At 34.7% G+C, this 27,711-nt stretch overlaps 2 protein-coding genes and 1 long non-coding RNA gene across 5 annotated transcripts; 2 read left to right on the top strand and 1 right to left on the bottom strand.

Moving 5' to 3' along the window:
* Positions 1 to 523: 523 nt before the first annotated feature.
* LOC125661917 (beta-1,3-galactosyltransferase 5-like) lies at positions 524 to 23,317 on the top strand. Of its 3 annotated transcripts, none has more exons than XM_048894078.2 (2): positions 524 to 1,118; positions 19,767 to 23,317. In XM_048894078.2, the coding sequence occupies exon 2, from the start codon at positions 19,809 to 19,811 to the stop codon at positions 20,925 to 20,927; it is 1,119 nt and encodes a 372-aa protein (XP_048750035.2). In that variant the 5' UTR covers positions 524 to 1,118; positions 19,767 to 19,808; the 3' UTR covers positions 20,928 to 23,317. The 3 variants fall into 3 exon arrangements, with proteins under 3 accessions (XP_048750035.2, XP_048750036.2, XP_048750034.2); XM_048894079.2 differs by lacking the exon at positions 524 to 1,118 and adding an exon at positions 8,585 to 9,085; XM_048894077.2 differs by lacking the exon at positions 524 to 1,118 and adding an exon at positions 14,412 to 14,679.
* On the bottom strand, positions 10,997 to 19,773 carry LOC125661918 (uncharacterized). The gene is made up of 2 exons (XR_008797569.1): positions 18,885 to 19,773; positions 10,997 to 15,057 (listed from the first exon to the last, which is right to left on the bottom strand). It is a non-coding gene; the product is annotated as an uncharacterized LOC125661918 (long non-coding RNA).
* Positions 23,318 to 25,585: 2,268 nt separating the features above from the next.
* On the top strand, positions 25,586 to 27,284 carry LOC125663199 (beta-1,3-galactosyltransferase 5-like). The gene has a single exon (XM_048895502.2). The coding sequence runs from the start codon at positions 26,181 to 26,183 to the stop codon at positions 27,282 to 27,284; it is 1,104 nt and encodes a 367-aa protein (XP_048751459.1). The 5' UTR covers positions 25,586 to 26,180.
* The last annotated feature ends 427 nt before the right edge of the window (positions 27,285 to 27,711 follow it).

The following is a 27,711-nucleotide window of genomic DNA, read 5'->3' as shown; positions in this document are numbered from 1 at the left end:
ATTTCGGTTGAGCATCACTGAAGAGACATTATTTGTCGAAATGCGCATCTGGTGCATCAAAATTGGTACCGTATAAGTTTTACACATGTATGTTTATACATGTAGAACACAAATTATGCACATATATTATACGAGTTTGTACGCAAGGGCGGATCCAGAGGGGAGTCCAGGGGTCCGAACGTTGAATAAGTTGAATACGTTATTCAATTTTAACGAGACTTTGAGTCGAAATGATATGGAAGGTGGATATAATTGCATGTAATTGCATCATCATTCAAATTGATCAACACCAGTATATCATTTAATTCTATTATGAATAAGACGAAACACTGATATATATTTACGATAGTATCATGTTTTGATGGTCGTCAGTAAGGTCCTACTGATTTCCACCATTGTAAAAATCTGTTTAAATCGCAATCTGCGGGGATCTCACCGTAAAGTATACCCACTCAAAAGACGGATGAGTGTGGGTATTGTATGTCTCTTATAACTGATCGCCAACGGCAAGTAAAATCAATGCTCTCCCGAGCTCTAGATATTACACATTTACCACTTCAGATTACTGTTTTATAATTCATGTTATTTATGCGATCTCGGGGAATAGTTAGAATAAATCAGGCGTGGAACAAGCCTCCCCGGGCCTTGAAGAGTCTACACATGCCTCGTGCCCGTGTACGCTTGGCCATGTTTTTATGTCGATGTAAGCTATCCCTCCCCGACTCATATTCCAATTCTATAACAAAAGGAAACATTCCTTTCAACTCTGTAACAAAAAGGAGAGGGTTTTTATCTTTCATTTATGTTGTATAACGAATATACCTGTTTGTCAAAGGTTAAAATCACTGTATCTTCTACAGTGTATCTTCTATCACAGATCATTTAAGGGAAGTGCGTCTTGTAAACGGTTCCCTTGACGTTGCTCCGTTGAAATGAGGTAGGCGATTGGAATAACTGCTTACATAAAGGAAAAAACAACAACAAATAAACAACCGACAAAACTCGAGGCACCCGGAAATTATTAAAGGAGAGCGGATTCTAGACGGCTGATGTGTTTCTATTGGTAAATTATCCTCCTATATCTTTCGAAACTTGATGAGCTGGATTTAACACGACAGGTATTTCCTTAATATATTGATTTCACAGATGATTAAATGTTAACCATAAATCAATTGATTTAACAGTAATACAAACAGCTATACACGTATTTCTTTTTTTTTTTAATTTGAAAACAATATTTGTTATTAGTAGAAGTCATGCTGGAAGTAGCATGAAACTTGGATAAATTTATTAAGAATTTCTTTGAAATTAGAAATACCAATGTATAAGCACAGTTTCTATTCTTCCTTGACCTTTATATGATTTTAGATTTATTATATTGTATATTATGTCTATAATCTGTATTTGCTTTCGACTAATAAACACCACAACAGCCGTCCGCACTGTTTCAGGAATAACATGTGCGATAGGGGTTTAAAAGGAACCTGAAAATTAGAGTTCATTAAACACACACAGTTTAGCCTGCAAAATTACATGTAAATGTGACAGCTTTTTGTTTGGGTGGCCTCACTAGTTGAAACATTCGATAATTTTCTGAATTGACCGTTTAACTGAGTTATGATAGTGATGTAAACTAAAATAAGAAAAGCATATGTATCTCTGAACAGTACTCGATGTTGTAATTGAAATACTGAGCAGGTGCCCGTCGGCAGAAACTATTACATGTATCAAGTATTGCATGTATTTTATTTGATACTAATGTAATTCAACACTGCATATGTGTATACTATGTGTATATAGATAACCTTTGTTTTAGGGTAGATAGAGCTATGTTCCAATACTGTGTCTGCGCATGTGTGAAAATAACGCCCCCTAAATGTCATGTGAATGCTTTCAAATTAGTGCTGGGTCTGGTTAGTGTTTCCTCGCGAAAGAGAAAAACTATGAATAATTCATTGACAAATTTGTCACCGAATAAATACAAATGACTGATGAAAACAAGCACACAGCTATATAATTATGCTTTTCACAACGACAGCGTGTAATTATAAAGCGAAAGTAAAAAAAACAAAAACTTATGCTTTGTCTCTACAAGGTGGAACACTAATTTCTAATGACAAATTGACATGAAAACTGTATGATTGAATACTCCCTGGAGATATTCACATTCCACTCTCCACGTGAAATCTTTCACACTACTTATGTAGTCGAGACTGAAAATACATTCTTTATTTGGGTGTCCACAACATCTATACATTTGATCTCTGACCTTGACTTATATGACCTTTTGAACCCTTATACAAATCAACCTCTCGTTCCACGTGCCATTTTTGTAACTTAAATACGACATTGTGTAAGGATATGTGGTGATACAGCGCTGTTTTGCACTGGTTCACGTTCCTTTGAAATCTGTTGTATTGAAATAAGAAAGAATAAAATGACTGCATCCGACGAAAAAAAAAATATTTTGAAGACATTCCTACTATGAAGCGACATCTCTTCATGTTTAACAATTTTCCCATACCTATTACATTGTTCATTTCAACAACTATCTCATTCAAAATATAGACGCGAACAAGAATGTTGCGCATGATGTCTTAGTTTCTTAACTTGAAGATGTTGATCTCTAAACATTATTATGCATAATCTTTTGTCTTAATGACCTGCAGGGAAGAACTTTGGATTTCTTTTTGTATATGCATGCCGTACCACAGATCTGTTGGGTTATTCCGAAAGTAATTTTGTTTGTATGTTCTTTCCACCCCCATTATAATTTCACTCGTATGATACCTGTACATTACCAGTCTTAGAAGAAGTGTCACTAATTTTGAAACGTTACTTTCTTTTTTAATTCCGGTAACTCACTTCAAATTCTGGTAAGTTTCATATCGGTAACTTTCACTTCTCGATCCAGTAACTTTCACTTCTCGATCCAGTAACTTTTACTTTTAATTCCGGTAACTTTTACTTCTAATTCCGGTAACTTTCACTTCTAATTCCGGTAACTTTCACTTCTCTTTACGGTAACTTTCACTTTTACTTCCGAGCGCTTGTCAAAGAAACAATCAATGCGTATGGTGAATATATTCGGTTTGACGCGGTACCGGAACCCAGAATCGAACCCGAACACCCTAACCACTGAATCTGGTATTGACCAATTGTTGATGCACATGTACTATGTATGATGTCAGATCGTTTGTAATTTTGACATTTGGTTTAAACAGCAGCTTACAGAGTACTTGACAACTTCCGGATTGTGGTGGATTGAATTATGATAGCGTCCGCTTTCTGAATAATGAACTGTGATCTTTTTCCGTTCAGGAGAATATGCTTTCTTTTAGCATCGCCAAATTTGTTTCAAACCCCTGAATGATGTTAAGACTGTTCTTTTTAAACAAACAAACGCATTGTGGACATTGAAGATTGAAATAAATATTTTGAAGAAATGTGTGACATTGTGCAGGTGTAAATATCGATAAAACAAATAACTACGGCGAATATATATTATATATTTCCTCCCGTGATTATCTGTATTTTTGCATTTCGTCCCAAGTAGGATCTTCATACCAATCATTGGTCTCTCCAAGCGAAGTAGAAGGAAACTTTAAGTTTGCACTCCGTACGTCTGTCACAACTTAACATTCCAGACTTTTTCTTATCATGCAAGCTGAAATGTAATTAAGTAATATTATGTTTTAGATCAAATTTAAGATTTACCATAATTGATCGATTTTACGAGATTTATAGAATTGTGCGCCAATCATAGTTTTTGAGACTTTTTCCCTACTGTGCTTTGATTAAAGGAACTGGTTCACATTTTTCAAAAAAAGAAATAGTTTTCATTTTTTATGTTCAAAATAAAAAATATAACTCATTTAAAGTTGAAAACCAAAATTTGGACCTTCTGAATGCAAGGATAAGGGCAATACTTTAGATTTACTTCTGTGTTGTGTAAACAAAGAATCGAGTCTATTTATGTAAACAAACAAACCATTGAAACGTTAATTTTGTAATTTAAAGCATCTTCATTTTGTACATTCTCACATTTTACTTCAAGTATACTTGAGATGTGATATATAATAGACTTATCCATTGATTTTGAAAACACACCCCAATCTTTGCTTTCAAAACAAATAATAAGCTCTCTATAATGAGCTTCCGTCATATAAGGTTATATTACCTTAATGTTTGTTTTTTATGAAACCTTTTAAACATCGTGAATCAGTCCATTTAACTTAATAATGTGACATTAGAGGAGTATATACAGATCAAGTGCCACTTTTGTTCCTGTTGACGTATTCTGTTTGGTATCAGATTTACTAAATATATATTTGCACGTCAAGTTTAAGTTTCATCAGTTAAATAATTCATAAAAAAGAACAAGAGCCACGAATACCCAAATATGGCCCTGTGATATAGAGTGAAATAAAGTATCTTCATTCCAATATTTCATCATGGTATGAAATAGCTTAGACCTTCTTCTTTATAAATCCAGTGTGTTTTTTCCGGGAAATTCACGCATATAGAAATTATAACATGCAGAACCCATAACAGTTGTGTTATTTTTGTAAAAGCTGATAATATCCAACAATATGCACCAAAAATTTGTATAACCCCCGATCCAATAAATCTTAATGAATTGTAAATTAGTATATTACATACTGCATAGAAGTTAAGAGTTTTTTTGGATCGAGGCCTGGGAGATAGGTGAAGTTTTACTTTTTATGTTCTGCAAATAACCGGAACTTCACATTCCATGCACGAAATCCGAATACTTTTCCAAACTATAGGTTTAATACAAATCGTAACATTTAAATATTATAGTTGGTGATTGTTCCATTGTCTTTTTATGAAACCAGTAATTATTCAAAGTTAATCAAATATTTATTTCAATCAATATTATTGAAATAAAAGCGGATCCGCGCCATCGTCGGAATCGGGCTATGTACATCAATCGATTTTGCCCCCAAAATTTCAAATAGATTATATGATCAATTCATGAACTTGAATATATATGTAACCATGTTAGGGATAGTTACAAAAACCTTGCACTAGTTAACAGTTTTAGTTATTTGATCAACCAATTACGAAGCTAAGTCCTCCAATCCACTCCAGATACAACCGAGATCCACCCATCGTCTGCGCCGCGCCTTTACTTCCACACATGTTCTTTATACGTTATCACACTATATATATTTTAATTATCTGAAGGTCGTTGAATTTAATAAACATCTGGCTTCACATGTTTCATCTCCGTGCATTCAGTTTTCTTGGCACTGATGAGCATGTTGAAATCGCTGTCGCAGTACATAAAAAGACTTGGAGGACCGAGGGGTGTCTAACTCGATAGGCTACTTAGATGCGAAGATATACATGTATTGCCCTATCCCGTATTGTTTAATGATTTCTAAAGTTATAGTGCAATATATGGGTACCAAAAAAAAAAATTAGGCGTCCACATAACAATATAAAGAATAGACTGTAGGCTACAAGTCTCTGAGCTACAGATCTACAACATTCGTTCCGTTGTTTACATGTACGTGTTACAAGGTCAATCGGAACTCCTCGAATGTCTCGCGCACTCGACATAGATCTCAGATGTAATACGATGGCATCCATGAGCGAATTTGATGCATTGCTGTGACGTCACAATTGACAATGCATCAAATTCGCTCATGGATGCCATCGTATTACATCCGAGATCTATGTTGAGTGCGCGAGACATTCGAGGAGTTCCGATTGGTTACAAGGTATACCGTGTTACAACCGATTTGGACATACGTCATCGGGTACTGTTATATTTCGACACACAGCTATTCCGGTCCATTGCATATATTTCATCCGTCAGAAATCAATATATAGAAATACATACAAATATGAATACGAAAAATATATCTAGCAATATGGATCTTGTTTTGCTTTTAAATGAAATTCATTGACAAACAGAATTAATTTGATTTAATTAGCAAAAATACAAGGCAGTTAATAAAAAGGGATAATAATAATGAATAATTCGAAAATGAAAAAAAAAAATAATGTAAAAAGAATGTAAACGAAAATAGTGTATATTTCATTGTTTCAATAATATTTATCATTAAAAATTCAATCTTAACAGCAAATATTCAAAACCACAAATCTTATAACAAAATAAAAAAGACAAATGGAAAAAAGAAGACGATATCATTAATACTGATTAAAATAGAGGTGAATCACACTCGTTCCTAAAGTAAAAGTTTATGTATTTATTTTTTAAATATATTATCCTACATAATTAAGTAAAATATTACTAATCATTATAGAAGGAAGAACTGAACACATTATTAAACCACAGTCCTGCTTAATTTAGTTTGAGTGTTTGTAACATAGAGGAAGTGTCTGATAACGGAAAAAGGTTTCCCTCATGCAGTTTATGTAAGATAAGAACTAAACTTAATGACAGGAAGAAATGTGAAAGTGTTAAAATAAGCAAATTTTATGGTGTTAACCCTTGATTGATAAAATTCTTGTTTCTATTTATGTGAAAATAACATCCACTTAATTTTGTTCGCACACTAATCAAATATATGTGAGGAGGGAGTTTGGTTCTATTATATGTAGCAGTATCAGAATAAGACTTTTTAATTAATGAATTCGTTTCATAGATGTTATGGAGTTAATGATAATAATTAAGGCATTTTGAAATACACACAGGTCTAGATATTATTGTAATAAATGATCCGGATAGGAAACTAACGTGAACATTTTCTTTGCCTAATGTAAAATAAATTATATCCATATGGCTAAACTAAATGTTCATGTGTTATTCTGTACTTTTGTAACAGTTTCCCTACACCCCCCCCCCCCCACACACACACACACATCATAAACGTAACTCCCTATATAGCAAAACACAAATAAAAGTGTGAAACATAGGATTAAAATGTTTACTCACTGTCCAAAGTTGTACATGTAGCAAAGTGCGTCTGAAATAACGCCGCTGTCCGAAGCCTGGCTATTACTGTTTTTGGCGTGATTACATGTACATGCGGGATAATAATAACACCCCCCAAACAAATAATAAAAATAAAAATCCGCAAACTTATAAAAGATTGTTAAAAGAAGTGATCAATATGCAACATAAACTACATGTAATATTGAAACGCACACACATAGGTCAATATATCTTATTCGTAAGTCAACGGTTGGATCCACCGTGTTTTCGTGTTCATTTTAAGACCCCCCGCTCTCTCCCTCAAAAATATCGGTATGTGCAATAAATGGTTATACAGTTAAAATATTGGGATTGAGTTTATCTTCATGTCATACTTAAATAACAAAGCTAAGTAAAGAGGTCCTGAATTAATATTACTTTAAAACTGTTGAATGGTTTCATATATAAAAATTTTAAAAATATAAAGAGAGGGAAGGAGACAAACAGAGAGAGGAGAAAGAGATGTAGGAGTATACTATATAGGTGTGTGTTTTAATATAGAATTAACATAGACAGATTTAAATATTTACAATATCATACCCCGGTAATTAAATTCCACTGAATAGTGTTTTTAATTCACTTTTATACCTAGAGAACTTTCACGTAAAAGTACATGAAACGTTGTAAATTTGTGACGTTACGTTGCAAAATTGCGACGTCAATAACAATCTGGCCAAAACAATGGGTACTTTGAAGGTCAATAACTAAAAAAAATGAAAAGATATCGGAAAAAGGATAACATATTTGAAAAATAGATATTCTTGGTTTCTGTCCCTGAGAATAATATCATGTTCTGACTAAGGGCCATTTTTGGCTATTCGTGGCTCTGGTTCTTTATCCTCTCGTCGCATCCAGAATCATATTTGAATTACACAACAGAAATACGTTAAACTTTACATTACCTGCATACTATTTTTGCTTTTTCGCGGTCCGAGACAGACACCCCCCCCCCCCCCAATACTGATCGGATTAACGTAAAATTTTCAATGCATTTTAACGTTGTGACAGTCCGGATCCAGAACGCGAATTTCTGGATTAACGATGCAAAATAACGTGTAAGAATTCCATTCCCTAGAGAAATCGTCCAGGAGGTGAGATGTCCGGACCAATGACGCCCGGATCACCGAGGCGCCACTGTACTTGTGAACATTTGTGCTTAGGTTTTCCATACAGATCATAACATCCCCCATCTTGTTTTCACTCTCTAGCCATTGTAGTGACATAGTCATATCTATACCTTAATCGTGGTTAAAGATGTGTCTGTATACAGATTTAGTCCCGTTGGGATCCGGGTGAGAATAGGTCCTCAGTATCCCTTGCTTGTCGTAAGAGTCGACGAAATTGGGCGGTCTTTCGGATGAGACTGCAAAAAACGAGGTCCCCTGTCACACCAGAGTATTAAAGATAGCTCAAGTTTATGTGGAATAATCCGCAGTCAAAAATAAGTGTGAAAAGAACGGCCTAACAATTGGTATGAAATACGCCAGGCATCATTTGACCCATTGACGGGTTGTATGGTGGACCATTCTCCATTTTACAAGGTGATCGTTCTCAAAGTTCTGAAATATACTCCTAGATCAAAAGGAAAACAATGCGTGGGTATGAATTTCAAGTTTCTTTTATTCTCTCATGAGAAAACAAATTCCTCATAAGGCATGATCTTAATTCAATTTTGGGAACGGCATCTTTAAACAATATGTACATGTTCCTTCATTTGGATTTAATAAACTCTCTATGAACTCGTTTATCTTGTTTTACCGTTATTGAATTATCATCACAAAATGGATCATCATTAATGGCTGCTCATTCAGGAAGTCACTGTTTTAAAGTCACCTTAGGCTAAACTTTTCCTAATCCACGTCATCATCTACCAGTACTATCAGTACTTTGATTAAACAGAGGCAACGAACTGATACACTGTATGAAAACGTCGCTTTTCAGGTACACGAGAGCAGGAAATTGATCACGTCAACAGCTAGTCAATAATCAACAGAGTAATAAAATAATCCAGCCTGGTTTAACTGAGTTTAAATAAACATCTGACAGAAAAGAGTGACATTTATTGTACAATAATTCGAGTTTTTCTTCAAACTAGAGCGGGCTTAACAGACATAGGTAGGTGGGTGTTGTTTATTTTTGACACGGGTGACGTTTAGGAGGTACATGTGCTCTATATCGTCATAGTTTAGCTGACTTTCTTTTAAAAGATGATTGAAATATATATATCAGCAATATTATATTACTTTTCAATTTATTTGTCTGGCTGAGCAGCTCAGTAGGTCAGCATATCGACTACAAATACACAGTCATATAAGATTTTTTAAAAAGCATGTCGACTACAGAAGTATCGCGGGTCCGAGTCCACTAGGGGTTTACAGAAGTATATATCGCGGGTCCGAGTCCACTAGGGGTTTATAGAAGTATCACGGGTCAGGGTCCACTAGGGGTTTACAGAAGTATCGCGGGTCCGGTTCCACTAGGGGTTTACAGAAGTATCGCGGGTCCGAGTCCACTAGGGGTTTATAGAAGTATCGCGGGTCCGAGTCCACTGGGGGTTTACAGAAGTATCGTGGGTCCAGGTCCACTAGGGGTTTTAATTTGTTCCCTCAGATTACTTTGAACAACTAAAACTGCATTTCTAAAAAGTTATTATAGTAAATGTGAAAGTTTTTGATTTTAAACTATTGTTGAACAGTTTTTATCCATGTAAAATTTCTATGGCGTGAATTTTCCCTTTGGATTACAGGCACCTGAAGTATGCATATTACTACCCCTCCCCCTTTTTTGATAATTTTTTTTTTGGTGGCAATAATTTCTCTGAAATGTGTGAATTCCCGGTCTAGCTAATCCCTCTTTCGATTCATGTAATCGTCTCACGCTTTTTGTAAGCTTTGGAGATTGGCCTTCTACCGGTATAATAAAATTCACTGTATTCTATTATACCAGTAGAAGGCCAATCTCTAAAGCTCACAAAAAAGCGTGAGACGATAACATAAAACGAAAGAGGGATGAGATAGACAGGAAATTCACACATTTCAGATAAATTATTACCACAAAAATAATTATCATAAAGGGGGGGGGGGTAGTAATATCCATACTTCAGGTGCTTGTGCTTTGGATTGCATTGCAAACTTTTTATTTATCTCTAATTATTTACTTTCGTTGCTATAGTTATACGGTGATCTAGTTTATGTGGAAATGGCTATAGGTCCTGTCTGTTGGTTAATCCATTTATGTTTTATACATAAATAACATGTTACACGCATAAAATTAATTTGAACCTAGCTTATCATAGGAAAAATTCGTTTTTCTCAGTTTTGTTCCATATGCTTACTATCTAGATGTAATAACAAATTTAAATAATGACACTTTATTTAAAGAAGGAAACCTCGTTAGTGCAAGCACTATTTCTTTCCCTAGGCTTTCTATCAATGAATACGTGTACACAATCAAATATTTCAATCACAAATTATTTCGACGTCGTTTTACATAATTTTTAAAAAAAACGTTCTGCTTGAAAGCATTGAGTGATGGTGACATTTTAAATGCATACCGGGAAATCATTTTACAAAATAACAGCAAGGTATTGAAAAGAGGTTTGGAAAAGTTTACATTTATGAAGTGGCACACACACGTCTGAGTTTGATGAAGATCAAATTAAGATTGTATTTAAAAAACGTCATGATCCCCGCGGTAACAAAATAATGAGCGGTAAGTTTTTCCTCAAAGGAACAGAAAACTTTGTACATCCATACTTAACTCTATCGGAACGTGATCAATTGCAATTTAAAACTTCTCTAAAGGGGCATTAGTTATGAAAGTGATGGCAAGCACTTTTTTAAAAAAAAATCTCTCAATAGCATAAGAATATATATCAATGATTAATAAAACATTTATTTTGTACAAACCTTATAAAACTACGTTAGACACACGCAACCGCTTTTAGTGTAAGGAAACGTATAAGGAAGAATCATTGTCTTGCAAGACAATAATTAATTAATCAACAAAATTACCCATGTAAGTAAGTAAGTAAGTAAGTAATTTTATTTATTATAGTGGCATGTGTACATATATTCATACATCCAATTTTATCACAATATACAAATCAATAAACACCCGGCCCGTCGGGCCTATATGCCACTTTAAACGTTGATATAATAATATATAATGCAAATAATTGCGCATAATAACATTTTCTATAATTATATATACATACATGTGTATACATGTATACTAAGTATATAATGTATAAATAGCTCAGTTGTTGATTTTTCCAAATATAATAGATTGTCTAAAAGAAAAGGAGGAGTACAAGTATTTTGCTAATTGTCTTGGGTAGTTTGTTATTAACATTCGAAGAACCTCTACATCTGACATTGACATTTGATCAAATCCCGTGTTTTCAAACAAAGTTGTTATGAGTTTAGAATACAATGGACAATAGAGTAAATCAAAGTACTTAAAGTACTCGTGGGAGTTGAACATTGTGGAAATTCAGTTAGAAAAGATAGTACTGGAAGGGTATGGGGATAAATGACTGAATATTATCATGATTTTAGATACAAATCAACTGTTGTTGTTTCAAAGCATTACAACAGCAAACATGGATAATGGAAGGCCCATGGGCCACAACGCTCCTCGAGTAACTGAAGTCGTGTTGTTTTCTAGAATTTCACCCCTTTATATTCTCATGAAAAATGTGACCACATATTATGGCCCAAACATTCAAATCAATATGGTTATCAATGCCTTGCAGTTATGAAGAAGTTTTTCCCCTGTATATATACATTCAAGTTTAATCCTAGTTATAGTTAATTCTAAGGATTCATTACTTGAAAAGGTAGTCCAATATGCTAAACTGTCACCTGAGTATACTACAGTCCTGTAGAGGATCAATGGAATGGTAAATAATTGTATAATAACTCAAAATAAATGAAATGCAAAAAAATTAAAAATTGTCGGGCATCGGAAATGCACAAGCCGAGTTGCGCAAGGAATGGGCATAGAGGGAACCGGCAGAAAAGTTTTCAAGAATTATCAAGCAAGGAGCAAAATTTTGCGTACATAAATTTCAGCCGACTTAAATCCTTTGTGACCTTGACCTTTAACCCTTGACCAAAATCAATAGGCTTCTTTGTCTCATCAAGGGTGATAATCCATTTAAGTTTAATTGAGATCCTATAATTTGTTAAAAAATTATAGTGCAGAAAACAAAATTTTCTCCAAATTTCAGTCTATTTATAGCCACTGTGACTTTGACCTTGTGACCCCGGAATCGATAGGCTTCTTGTCTTACTTAATCGATCTAAGTTTGACTGAGATCCTATAATTCGTTCAAGAGCTATGGTGCGGAAAACAATTTTTTTTCCAAATTTCAGTCTATTTATAGCCAGTGACCTTGACCTTTGACCTAGTGACCCCAGAATCGATAGACTTCCTCATCTTACTGAGGGTGACAATCCATCTAAGTTTGAATGAGATCCTATAATTTGCTCAAGAGCTATGGTGCGGAAATGAAATGTTGATGCGTGCCCGCCTGCCCGCCCAAAGGCACTTCATCAGATCATAAGCCGAGTTCGACTTCATCGCAACTCCGCTAAAAATGAAACACTAGTCAAATAATGTTATTTATTGCCAAGGTATTTGGGATATTATACTGTGGATCAAACAGGGGGTGAATGAACCTGACAGTATGGAAAGCATATAGTGGAATCAGACTTGTGATGCTGGAAATCTATAGTGATTAATAAACTATACATGTACAAGATCCATAACTTTTTTTTTTCAGTTTGTGAGGGAGAATCCTCATGTCTCTTTCATCTGTAATCAAACAAACAATGTGTTTTGACCAGAGCAATTTCCAATCCTTTTTGCAGCATAAATTCAACATTGTGGCAACTGGGTTAAACTTTGATAGTGAAGTAATACATGGCAGCACCTTATCCCATGCTCTTAAAATTTCTGTTTGACACACACTCATGACATCCACTCAAACATTACAGAGTGCAGCAAAATCCCATTGTAATAGGGGATTCAAAATGGATAACTGGTACAAAATATGGTACATACTATTCAAAAAGGATAATGAATTTGACATATTGATGTCTTGGAAAAGGAAATTCTGACATCGGGGCTCTAAGCGTTTTCAAACATTGTCATTTGATAAAAAGTGTTCTACATTTTTAAAAATAGAGATTAATATGTCTTTACATACATAGGTGAGAAAGTTTCCATTATTCCTAGCCGAGACATACCATGTATGCGCAAAAAATTCATAAACAAATATCACACTACTCACGTAGAAAATGTGGACCTTACTGTCAGATCATCAAGCGCAGCGAAACACGCCATTTCGAGATTATAGTCGACGAAAGCTCGGTAACAGTAATGGATAAGGTACACTCATTTTGTATCTATTTTGTGACTTTCTTTATTAAAAGGAACAGTTCTCTAATGTGTAACGTGCAATTACTACGTAATTCAATAACTTGAAGCATGAAGCAGTTTCACTTTGTCACCGGATATAAGAAATTTTATTTCGTATTCCGATCCCAATCGAAAGTTGTTGACTGGGAATGACGTGTTTTAATTCAATCTACATGTAACATCAAGCATTTTTTATATCACATTAAAAAAAAACAACCAAATATATACACATACACAATGTTGTAGAGTTATTTCTTGTAAATTTTCTGAGGTTTCGCACCATATTCGATATTTCGCGCCACGGTGTCAATAGGGCTTGTGTGCAGTTGTCGTTCGTTTCCCTATCAATGTTTATAGGTGACGCTGTGCTACAAACGACAATTTTCAACCTTATATTTTATTTTTCTATGTCTATCAGTATCAATTTGATCGAAATCTTGTATTCAAATTGATTTGAATACAATATCATTGCATTTATTTACATGTCAAATATCAAAATTAGATTAATTCAGAAAAGTTACATGGATTATTTAATGGCGGATGTTTATAAAAGTTTATGTTGATTTACCTAGGAGTAAATCAGCTGACACAGAACCCCCGCTGACGACCACTATACAAATCAATACAAATTACTGCGCAGAAAAGTGCGTGATGACCCAGGGAGATTGAACATAGTTCAACTCCCAAAATGAATTTCGTCTTCCACACAATTTAATGAACACAATAAGCATATTCTTTCAACAGCAGGTTCCCCATAATATCTTCCCGTCTCTATTCTTAAACGTAAAATATCACATCTAAACTGCGACATAATTGACCTAAAGTATTTTGGCATATCCAATGTTACATAATTTTCTCGACCAAAGGTTGATTTTATAGACACATAAGTTCGTAATTTAGGTACTTTAAATACTTCATTTTTCCAGATATTTGAGTAATAGTAATGCATATTTGTTTGAAGAACATTCATGTCTATTAACAATTTTGTAAAACATGTATGTGCCTGCTTTGAGGTTTAAAAATATTTTTTAAAAAATACTGGTGTTCTTACAGAAACAAATAATATAGAGGAGTTTTCATTGAATTCAATTTTTGGTGACAAGATGACAGCCCTTTAAAGTAAACAGAGCGGAGGGAAGATATGTACCCCCTCTGTCAGTCACTCCTGTGAAAACTGATACTATCATTACCCGCATACCTAAGTTCACCAGTCCCAAGATTCTTTGTCGGGGGTAACTCCATTCATCAGGGAAACTGGGTCAAGCAAAATCGAGGCAAAAAAGGTAGGCTGCACCTCTCTCTCTCTCTGTCTGTCTGTGTATCTCTGTCTGTCTGTCTGTCTCTGTCTCTGTCTCTCTCTCTCTCTCTCTCTAAATGAAGTTATTACAGGTATTTTAAATTTTTTGTATTAGATTCTATAAACATTAGATTCTATAACCATCCAATGAATTCTATCATCTAACGTTTAAAGCAGATGGACAACCTAACGTTAAAAGAAGACACACGTTGGTTCTTAAAAGCGTTGAAGATAATTGAAAAGTCGCATTTTCCCCTGTATAGTTTGTCGTTCAAGAAACTATTTCGATAAAATCAAAATTCTTCCTGACGAAGATTGACCGCTACATCTATTTTCTGGTGTCATCGAACTGTAAATCAATTACCTGTAAATAAATAAATAAGTAACTAGATTAATAAATAAATATATGAATAAATTTTTGATATGGACGATTTTCGGAGGCTAACAGCGATATCACTAGGGGAATGACCGACTTTACTGTGTCAGGTTAATGACTGTGACCTAAAACTAAAATACCGGTACGTAACATTAAAGGGACTGGTTCACGATTTTTGATAAAAATATTTTTTCATTTCTGATGTTAAACATTAAAAATATAACTCATTTAATGTTGACAGCCAAAATTTTGACCTTCTGAATGCAGGAATAAAAGCAATATTTTAGCTTTGTGTTATGTAAACAAAGACTCGAGTCTTTTTATGTATACAAACAAACAAGTGAAACATTGAATTTGTAATATAAAGCATTCTTAATTTTGCATAGTCACAAATTTTAACTTTTAGATGACACATTTTACCCCAAAAATGCTTGAAATATGAAAGATATAATAAACTTTGATCGATATCCTTTTCTTTTGAAAATTTCGTAAACAATAACATACCGCAATCTTTGTTTACAAATCAAATAATAAACTCTCTAAAGTGAGCTTCTGTGATAATGTATAACCTTATTTTTGGGGGGTGAAATCTTTTAAACACATTAGACAGTAGATTTTGATCATTAAAAGTGAAAAAGAAAATTTTGGGGGAAATCGTGAATCAGTCCCTTTAAAGAAAAGTGTAGCTTTAATTCAAGTATTAAAACTCAAATTTATATGCGGCAACTCCCAATAAGTAACGCCAGGGAACAAGGCATTCGACTATTTGACACACACACCTGTGTTTGTTACTGAATTATGAGATAACTAAAGATTAAAGGTCTTTTTACTCCATCAAGTAACACGCAATAAATGACAAAGACTGCGAGTGTGTCCTTTAAACGGCAAAATTCCTGATGTGAAATGTTTTTCTAATATCTAATTTTTGTTTTGTTTCAAACTCCCGTTTTTGTAATTAAAAGTCCTGATGACGTTTTTCAGGTCAAAGAAGTTCGAACCTATAGTGTAGTCTCCTTAATTATTGATAACATTCATACGCTATCTGTTCTGGGTTAGTATACCATGCCTTGATATTTAATCGCTTTGGTATTTAGTCCGAAACTCAATGGCGGCGGTTTAATGTAGAAAGGCAGTTTTTTTTTTGGGGGGGGGGGGGGTCGGGTAGGGTGAAGAGTTTTTCTGCAATTTTGAAAAATACAAATTTAGTTAAAATGTACATTGTACATAATTATCTCATTCTTTGACGTATTTCTATGTTTGTGAAATAAAATATGCATGGATATTTAAAGAGACACTACAGCTCATTTCCCACATTTTAATAAAGTGTTTTTAAAAACACGTATTGATAAAATGATAAAAATCATATCGATACTGACAATTTTGAACAATTGGATGCATTAATTTACTCTCAACTGCGCTTTGAAGATCGTCCGGAATTCAAAGGTTTCTTCATGCTGACTCGGACTTTTGAATGCTTATTTACATCACGTGGTTTTGAATGACAGCAAAGGTGTTGTGTAGGAATCCCCTTCAAGGGGACCACACTCACCTTTCAAGTATAAGCTAGATTATTTCCTGCTCATTATAATAAGTAATCATATAAATCATAATTCAACAGAAACCCACCTATGTTCTTATTGACCGATGTTTTTACAACTGGTTAACACCTGTCGTGTTCAGATAAAAATAACACTTTTAAAGCAGTTCTTCGCGGCTAGTCCTAATAGCAGATTTAGGGGGGCCAGGATCCCCCTCTCCTTTTTAACCACAAATTGTGAGTGAAACTCCAAATTTTGCACCCAGAATGGCCGATTACTTTGGCTAATATTTGACTTTCACATCCCCCTTCGGAAATCCTAGATCCGCCACTGAGTTACAATCGTTTCTCCTAGCTTTTCGTTTTCCAACGGTCATACTGATCCCAAGGTAAATTTTATTTCACGTATGAGTTTTGTCTCATTTTATTTTTACCTCTTTTCTCATAGAATCTTTCAAAATTCTGGATCTATCGATATCCACTGCACTCACTTGACGACATGCTGCACTGTTTACTGTCTATGCGCATGCGTCTGAAGACCGAAGGAGGAGACTCGATATTTTTTTGTATAGGCCATCAAAAAGTATTAATTTTTACGTTAAAACGAGAGTTTTTAACTTTAGATAAGTGTTATTTTCGCAAAGTTCATACATTCAACAATGCAACAAAAATTGAGAAAGCCCTGAGAAAATTGTCATTTCATGATTTTTGCGCAAAATGAGCTGTAGTGTCTCTTTAATCATGCTAAATAATGACACAACGAGAGAGAGAGAGAGAGAGAGAGAGAGAGAGAGAGAGAGAGAGAGAGAGAGAGAGAGAGAGAGATTAACAATTAATTAAGGACATTTTTATAAATTGAGATTTCATCATTCATTTCCCCTCCGATATCAATATTAATGAAGCATCTGCGGAGCACACGTTTTCCCAGTACTATAATTAACTCTACACGACCTTATCGAGGTATTACTACACGCTGTTAACTTAAAACAATATCACGCACCGTCTATGGCGGCACGGTATCGATCTGACAGACGAATCAAGAGCACTACAACACGGAGGAAGCCACACTTGTGGAGGTTTGATCTGTTTTGTTATATACATGTATGGTAATTTGAACGAGATAATGAGCCCCCTTTCTTTGTGAATTTATTTTCAATTTGTTTGTACCCAGCTAGCTCAGTGTGGTTCAGTTTGTATATTCTTATCAGTTGTGTATGTTTCTGACTACCACATGTAAATTTACAGATTCTGGGTGGGGGTTGAGGATCTTTCAGGATAGAGAGAGCTTCTGAAGGGAAGATGATTATGAATGCGATGTGAACATAACAATGATTTATTCATAAGTATATAATCAGCCTTCCTATCGCTCTCAGTGAGGAAGAGAACGGACTTCTATCTATACAGAAGGATTCGGATCTTTGATGGACTTTTTTGTGACAAAAAGGACAACAAAACATTTATCTCAATTTGTACAATGTACAGCACTTCTCGTTGTAAGTTCCCCGCGAGAGATTTCCTGTGAAGGTCTGATAACGACATACAGTGTGCTGCAAAAGTTGTCAAGTTACGAAGTACAATCTGTTTCCTATTCTGAAGTTTACAGAGCTGTGGAAAATTTACCACTCTAACATACGTTGTATCTATATTAGAGAAATAACCAAAAAAAAAAAAAAAAAAAAAAAAAAAAACCTCCAAAAACACGGACAGACTTTAATTCAAGTACACAAGTCATGGATGAATCTGAAATAAATGGAAATTTAAATTCTATGAATTTAAAAAAATTGTACTATGACGCATGTTACCTATGTTAGAATTACTTATTTTCAAACCTCAATCTAAATAAGAGGAAAGAACAAATCTTGTCCAAAACATGTTGCATCATTTTAGATACTATTTTTGATAACTTTCGATTAACTGTAAAACAATTTGAAAGCCGTCTGTTGCAGGGGTGGTGGTTTGTAAATGTATAAATAACCAACTCCTGGCTTAGGGTTCACAATGCAGTCATTTATTGTACGGTAAAACGAATAAGGATGATGACGATGATTACATAATGTTGATTACAAAAATAAATGGTCCTAAAAGACAAAATAGTAACAATGAATATCACAGTGATTTACAATCAATAGAGAGTACATTTCAACCTTAAGAGTTATCTCCCTTAATTCAAATATAGTAAAATATACTTTACTCAAATATTTACAGTTGCATTACAAATAATGTAACACTATGAAATTACATGTTTTAAATATAATAAAAGGTAATATCTTTTAATTACCTATCTATGGGACAAGGCCCAATGCATGCAAACATCAAAATGCTGCCTGGATGCTTCTAATCTATTTATAACAAATATATCATTACAGTACTATATACACTATAATAACTATAGATATAATATAAGCATATACTGAGATAAAATAACTTTAAATTGATATTTACTGTTCTTCATAATATTTAAACTTTCACTCTTCTCTCAAACAGTGATATTAGTTATATATACATATTATGAAGATAAATGTTAATAAAATTAGTACTTACTGTCAGGTCTGGATTTGAAGGTCTAATAATGTCTTTGTCAAAACCAAAATGCCAAAATGGTATCATATAATATATACAAGGTAAAACACACTGTTACATCGAAGGAGTTACAAACATACACACGCATTTCTAAATATTTCTCAATGTCCAGGTAATACTTACACTCAGATCATTACCAAGTTATCTTTCCGAGTCCCTTAAAGGATCTCTCACCTCTCCTTATAACCTCCAAAATTATATATCATTTGCCACACTGTCAAAGTACACCGACGGTGCATTTACCAGCTGTTTAATCCTAAACCCGCGTCTTACGTGCATCGTATTCTTAAACCCGCTACTTTCATTTAGTATATTTCTAAACCTGCCGTTACCTACAACGTATTTGTAAATCCGCCACTTATATACGGTGTATTGTTAAATCCGTCACTCGTTTACATACTGTGTATTCTTAAACCCACCTCTTACCTACTGTGTATTCCAAAATGCGCGACCTACATGAACATATTTTCTACATTTGCCCTTTCCGTACACTGCTTATTTATTTCCCTACCATCCCCGATTTTCCGGTATTGATTGCGTAACAGTATGTTGTGAAGTGTCTCTTCCTTTTGTTTTGCAGATGTGGTTTGTCGAACGTTGATGACATCCTCATAAGAACAGAATGTGGGATACGGTGATGCGCACACTCAGGAAAATCTTGTGCTCGGGATGTGGTATCGTGAACATAGTGTACCTGACAACAACTTTATCAGTGATATTATTCCTCCAGCTGTTTTATGTGAATCAACAACTGAAATCAGTTGTTCCCATCGCCAAAAACATGCAGAAAGATATCCGTTTCATTCTTTCTTTCCGTAGTCTTGATACCAGCGTATCGTCGACAACACATCCCACCACAAGTCACACGCCAGTAATCGACATTCAGAAGTTCGTCTTTAAACGCCCGGATGCATGTCAAGGGTGTTTTGTGCATAATTACACGTATATTTTGGATAATGAGAATATTTGCAGCACGGATGAAGGGAAACAGCCTGTCCAAATCTTGGTTCTTATTTCTACAACTCACAGAAACACGGAACGAAGGAAGGCCTTGCGTGACACGTGGTTGTCTGTGGCAAGGAAAAACATGGGTGACGTCAGGTACGCGTTTCTGCTTGGAACAGTGTCTGACGCAACGACACAGGTTGCTTTAGAAACCGAGAGCGCCACCTATAGGGACATAATCCAAGAAGACTTTGTAGATAGCTACAACAATCTTACATTAAAGACCATGATGGCTTTCAAATGGGCCAGCAAAAACTGCAAAAATGCCAAGTTCTTTATGAAAACGGACGATGACATGTTTGTGAATCTAAACTCTCTAAAAAATACGGTTAGGAATTACAGCATTGCTCTTCAACATTCAATTGGAGGATTCTGTAACCTCACTCGTGAACCTGTCCGACTTAATTCATCTAAATGGTACGCATCGTACGCGATGTACCCCCATAAGAAATATCCTAAATATTGTTCGGGCACGGGGTACGTGACCAGCCTTGGTGTTGTCGGGAAGGTTTATAAAGTTTCCAAAAATATTCCATTCTTTTATTTAGAGGATGTCTTTGTGTCCATGTGTATGAAGAAGCTCGGATTAGATATGATACATTTACCCGGATTTCACGCCGATTTTCAAAAACCTGGATGTGTGTATAAAACTAATAAACTAGTGACGTCACATCGACTTACACCAAAACTCCTACGGAAAATATGGAATAATAGCGCGTGCGACGACCCTGGGTAGACTGTTACAAGTGTTATGATTACAAGTGCGAATTGTCAATATATTGCCAATCTATCCCCCAACGAAATACTCCCCAAAATCGTACAAGTGGTTGACGCTACAAACCACAAAAGCAAAAGTGGTGCATTTAGAGAATATCCTTCGGAGGTCCAGGGAGTCGAACAAGCAATAATTATATTCTCCAACATTAGCGACAATGGGTCGATGGTTTCCGGTGTAAACGGGTGATTGTAGTTAATATCTATGCAGCTATTCACATTTCTATATGTTTATTTACGTTATATGTGTGGATTGACGTTGATATATTACTAAGTACTTGCCACTTAGTCATGAAATAAATCTCTCTCTCTCTCTCTCTCTCTCTCTCTCTCTCTCTCTCTCTCTGACCTGTAAGGTAAAACCAAAATCACTGACTTCACCAGTTTACCAGATTCTGATCTCCATGTACTCGTTTGATCATTTCTATATTAAAACTTGTTTGCTTTTTTTTTTACCTGCTAATCTACTATATTTTCCTACGCTTTGTACGCACCCTTCATGGCCGAACAGTTCATCTGTTTACTTAGGCCATGATAAGACAGTAACCTAGTTAAGTTTTCTCCTGCACAAGACGTGATCAATGCGGGTATGCCGCATGATTATTTGACTGTGTTGATTGCTTTTCGTTTGTTTCATGAACGTTGGTCTACTGTCATTTTGACTCCCACATTTTTTCACAGTGTTTGATACGTAATCGTACTGGGTACGAGTTGACTTTTTTCCCAGTGCTTAATAATTTTACTCCTCCTAGGCACCCGACCCCACCTCTGGTGTGTCCAGGGGTCCGTGTTTGCCCAACTATCTATTTTGTATTGTTTGTAGGAGTTATGAGATTGATCACTGTTCATTATCTTCACCTTTCATTGGGTACGAGTTGACTTTTTTTCCAGTGCTTAATAAGGAATCATACTGGGTACGAGTTGACTTTTGCGCTGATGACCATCAGGTGGCAGGGGACGGTTTCTTTGGTTCTGAAACATGTGGGTAGGGGGTATATATCAAAGTCAGATTATGACAGACTAATGAAAAATCATATTTCCCTTTTTAAATTTATGTCAGTACTTGTATTTCATATTGGTGTAGTTAATAAATTATGACCCTAAATTACATGCAATCTAGAAATACTGGTGCTGGTGCACAAAACATGCTCTGAACAGGGTCCCCTTTTCTGCTTTGATTTTCTCTCATTTGGGCTAATCCGCACCCCCCCCCCCCCACCACACACACACACACACCATCACAGTACCAAGCATGGGGATTTAGACACTGTGCACAATCAAGAACCCAATCTGCCCTTTTAAAAAATCTACCATTCATATGGGGCCATCCACCTTCCCTCTCAGCTACGGACCTTTTGCTGGACCATGCATGTTTTCACCGGAATTTCTTCAGGAACTGACCACGTGTCTTAGTTTCGTATTTGCACCCATTTCTATGCTAGGAATCATGGTCACACCTACATGTTGTATATAGTTCATTGATTAACAAGCCAAAAAACAATAAACAAGTAATTAATGGTACATATACGTTTATAGGTTTAATAAAAGGGTTTTGTACATATTTTACTTTTGTAAATTGACAATATATGTATATTTGTTCGTGTCTTAGAGATAAGCGTTCGTTATTATATGTTTTAATATTTAGTAGAAGATTTATTTGAAGTATCCTTCACGAATTTCAATTCACAAATACAATTAGTTATTATATATCATAGTTATAATATATTATATTCTTGGAGCACTGGTGATGTTCACGTATTTGAAACATAAAATTATTGATAATATAAAAAATTACGCCATCTGGATTTGCAGAATATGAGGACACTTCAATCGATGACTCTAATACCTGTCGTATTGCATGCATTACTTTGGACTATCGTTTTAAAGGGACTGATTCACGACTTCCCCCAAAATTGTCTTTTTCGCTTTTAATGATCAAAATCTACTGTCTGATGTGTTTAAAAGATTTCACATCAAAATTAAGGTTATCAATTATCACAGAAGCTGTTTTGTAAACAAAGATTGGGGTATGTTATTGTTTACGAAATTTTCAAAAGAAATGGATATCGATCTAAGTTTATTATATCTTTCACATTTCAAGCATTAAAATTTGTAATTATGCAAAATTAAGATGCTCTATATTACAAAATCAATATTTCACTTGTTTGTTTGTATACATGAGTAAACAGTTCTCGAGAGGGACGTTTGATAGTATAAGACTGACAATCCAGATGTTTGTATGTACATTTGATAATCATTGTATTGTTTATTACCAAGAACCATACAGTTCATAGGTTTAACGTTTTGACATAGAACAAATAAACATGAATATAAACAGAGGTTATTCATAAAGTGAGTACAATGCAGGATAGGTAAATAGACACAATTCATTCAATGTATATATATAGGTAGTTGATGTTGATACATTTGATAATCATAATATCGATATTTTCATGCAAAAATCTTGATATATATATATATATATATATATATATATATATATATATATATATATATATGCGATAATCTTGATATATATATATATATATATATATATATATATATATATATATTATCGAATATAGATAATAATATTATCGAATATGAATGAAGAGTTATTGAATATAAATCAATCTTTATCAAATATAGATATCAAGATTTTCGAATATACATGTACATAAAAAAGATTTTCATTTGAATATGAAGATCATCGAATATGAATTAAGATTCACGCATATAAACATCAAAATTATCGAATCTAAATCGAGATTCACTCATATAAACAATAAGATTATCGAATGTTAATAAAACTTTCAAAAGATCAACATTTGAATGACATTGCAACGTTTTACACACCATACGGCCAGTCAGTGAGTGAAGTGACACATTGTTAGAGGAACGATAGTAACACGAATTTTACCTATGAATGAGTATCGATACACTTTACTGCTGATAGTGACAATCAAAGTACTGAAAGGGACCATGGAATAGGGGATGTGAATTCAAAACACACGAGAAGTGGCATATCATTGAAGAACTTTTCTGTTTTAATGTTGTATGTAATTATTGAAATTCCGACAACGTCATGAATAAGGAGCATTGGGTTGTATTTGTTTACGAATACTTGCATTGCTTTATACATTGTAATATCTGTCATAACTCCATTAATTATTCATTTACTTTTGATCATTACAACACTAACTTCTAAAAAAGTGGACACAATATTACATTGTATATAAGGTATCTATCATTTGATAATATAAACAGATTCTATTTTTACGTATCGAATAATTCGTTTTTTCTGTAAGAGAATGTTCCAGAGATATAGAGAAAAGCAACAAGTAAAAACTAGATATGTAATAGTAAGGCTATGTGAAAAACAATGTAATCAGCAAGACTGTGTAATCAACAGAGTGCGTAATCAACAGAGTGTGTAATAAACAGACAGTGTAATAAACAGAGGGTGTAATAAACAGACTGTGTAATAAACAGACTGTGTAATAAACAGACAGTGTAATAAACAGACTGTGTAATAAACAGACAATGTAATAAATACACTGTGTAATAAACAGACAGTGTAATAAACAGACTGTGTAATAAACAGACAGTGTAATAAACAGACAGTGTAATAAATACACTGTGTAATAAACAGACTGTGTAATAAACAGACAGTGTAATAAACAGACAGTGTAATAAATACACTGTGTAATAAACAGAGTGTGTGATAAACAAACAGTGTAATAAACAGACTGTGTAATAAACAGACAATGTAATAGACAGACTGTGTAATAAATAGAATGTGTAATAAACAGACTGTAATAAACAGACAGTGTAATAAACAGACTGTGTAATAAACACACAGTGTAATAAACACACAGTGTAATAAACAGACAGTGTAATAAACAAACAGTGTAATAAACAGACTGTGTAATAAACACACAGTGTAATAAACAGACTGTAATAAACAGACAATATAATAAACAGACAGTGTAATAAACAGACTGTGTAATAAACAGACTGTGTAATAAACAGACTGTGTAATAAACAGACAGTGTAATAAACAGACAGTGTAATAAACAGACTGTGTAATAAACAGAAAGTGTAATAAACAGAAAGTGTAATAAACAGAAAGTGTAATAAACAAACAGTGTAATAAACAGACAGTGTAATAAATACACTGTGTAATAAACAGACAGTGTAATAAACAGACTGTGTAATAAACAGACAGTGTAATAAATACACTGTGTAATAAACAAACAGTGTAATAAACAGACAGTGTAATAAACAAACAGTGTAATAAACAAACAGTGTAGTAAGCAGACAATGTAATAAACAGACTGTAATAAAGAGACAGTATAATAAACAGACTGTGTAATAAACAGACTGTGTAATAAACAGACAGTGTAATAAATACACTGTGTAATAAACAAACAGTGTAAAAAATAGACTGTGTAATAAACAAACAGTGTAATAAACACACAGTGTAATAAACAGACAGTGTAATAAACAGACTGTGTAATAAAGAGACAGTATAATAAACAGACTGTGTAATAAACAAATTGTAATAAACAGACAGTATAATGAACAAACTGTGTAATAAACAGACAGTGTAATAAACAGACTGTGTAATAAACAGACTGTGTAATAAACAGACTGTGTAATTAACAGACTGTGTAATAAACAGAGTTTGTAATAAACAGACCGTTTTACTGTTTGATAATTTTTCACTCATGCAGAAACGTCACGACCTTTAAGTGAAGCGTCACAAATTTTGATCCATGCCTACACCCGAGGCCGTAGCAGTGAGAATTCTTTGTAATATCAACGCCGACTATGACAAGGACCTTCCTTTCTTCCCAGTCATATTCCCCCCAAAATACGCGACTCGAATTCACTAATAGTGCCCTTTGCTTGGCGAAGGAACAATCATTACCTGTTTTAAACGTGAGAGATGTAACGCCGGGGTGGATCCCAGAACTGTCCGGTTATACATGTAACAAGAGATGTAACGCCGGGGTGGATCCCAGAACTGTCCGGTTATACATGTAACGTTGACCGAAGCAACTCACAGTACAACACACTCTTGATCTCTCTATTGAAAATTCGGCTTTCACCCATCGTATCACGTGGACAACGGAAGCCCTTGTTCCTGGTTCTCAATGAATATACATTTCTTGACATCCGTCACGGATAGCACTCTTCTCATCAAGGCGACATGGTGGCGTGGGGAATCAGGCGATGTATTTTGAAACAATTGGCCGTTCCATTTCGAATTGAAAATCTCATTTACCTGTCTGCGACCCTGTTGACGATTATCGTGATGCAGACGATATTTCTGACTCGAAAATGGACTCATCCCGTACAGAACACAGCTACAGTAAACCAGGAAATTCCTAGTACAAAGGTTTCGAAATTTCCGTCAGCAAGCTATTCTATGGAATCTACTACCCGTCAAACCCTTGTATCTCTACGACCTGATGTGTGCAATGAGTGTTTCGTTCATGATTATTCGTATATTATGGATAATGAAGACATCTGCAGCACAGAAGGGAACATGACAAAGGTTCATACACTGGTGCTCATTACTACTGCGCATCAGAATACCGACAGAAGGGCAGCGCTGCGTGACACGTGGTTATCCCTGACGCGACAAAACACTGCTGACGTCAGATATGCCTTTTTGCTTGGATTTACACCTAATATTAAAATACAGATAGCTGTGCAAAGAGAAAACCTATTTTATCGGGATATCATTCAGGAAGACTTCATAGACACTTACCATAATCTGACGCTAAAAACTATGATGGGATTTAAATGGGCCAGCACTAAATGTAAAGACGCCAAGTTCGTCATGAAAACAGATGACGACATGTTTGTGAATTTAATATCATTGAAAAAGATTATTCGCAAGAATGAGAATACTCTACAAAAATCGATCGCCGGTTTTTGTAATTTGATTCGCATTCCAATCAGAGAAAAATCGTCTAAATGGTATATGTCGTACGAGAATTATCCCCACAAAAAGTATCCTGTTTATTGTTCGGGCACGGGGTACGTGACGAGTATGAATGTGGTACACAGAGTGTATAACGTGTCCAAAAACATCCCCTTCGTTTTTCTGGAGGATGTATATGTTTCCCTCTGTATGAGGAAACTCGGGTTTAACATGATTCATATGGAGGGCTTCAATACGGTACCTTTGAAGCCCGGATGTATGTACAAAACAAACAAGATTGTAACAAGTCACCGGGTGCCTCCTAAAATTATGCGAAATATATGGAGAAATTGCAAGGACAATAACACCTCTTCAGCGCCTTAACAACTTCCAAGCACTTCTAAGCACATGATACACGGAAGTCATGAAGAATACATATCATAAACCGTCCGGAACACTTTGAACCTTTTCCAAACGGATGCTGTCCAAGGAATTAGTTTTCCTCTCGGCGTACATGAAAGTGAAACACCCATGACAACAGACTCTTGATCCCGCTATCAAAACTTCCGATTTCGTCCATCATATCACGTGGACAACGGAAGGCCTTGTTCCTGGTTCTCGATGAATGTACTTTTCTTGACATCCGGGCAGAATTTTAACTTTAGTATCGGTACATGTATGCGGATTAAAAAGTGAACTTAAATGTGTCCTGAATTTATACAAGAAGTTCGTAAGTACGATATTTTATGTTTTAGTGAAACTAAAACTGATGGGGCTGATGCTCATAATGTTGGTATACAGGGTTACTTTT

The sequence above is a fragment of the Ostrea edulis genome, chromosome 8, assembly GCF_947568905.1.
Source record: "Ostrea edulis chromosome 8, xbOstEdul1.1, whole genome shotgun sequence".
In the NCBI taxonomy this organism is placed as follows: domain Eukaryota; kingdom Metazoa; phylum Mollusca; class Bivalvia; order Ostreida; family Ostreidae; genus Ostrea; species Ostrea edulis.
The sequence above is the reverse complement of the archived record's forward strand: the minus strand, read 5'-3'. Positions and strand labels throughout refer to the sequence as shown.

What these genes read in the sequence shown, in the direction of transcription:
- LOC125661917 (XM_048894078.2), top strand. Translation starts at nt 19,809, where the DNA reads ATGTGGGATACGGTGATGCGCACACTCAGGAAAATCTTGTGCTCGGGA.
- LOC125663199 (XM_048895502.2), top strand. Translation starts at nt 26,181, where the DNA reads ATGGTGGCGTGGGGAATCAGGCGATGTATTTTGAAACAATTGGCCGTT.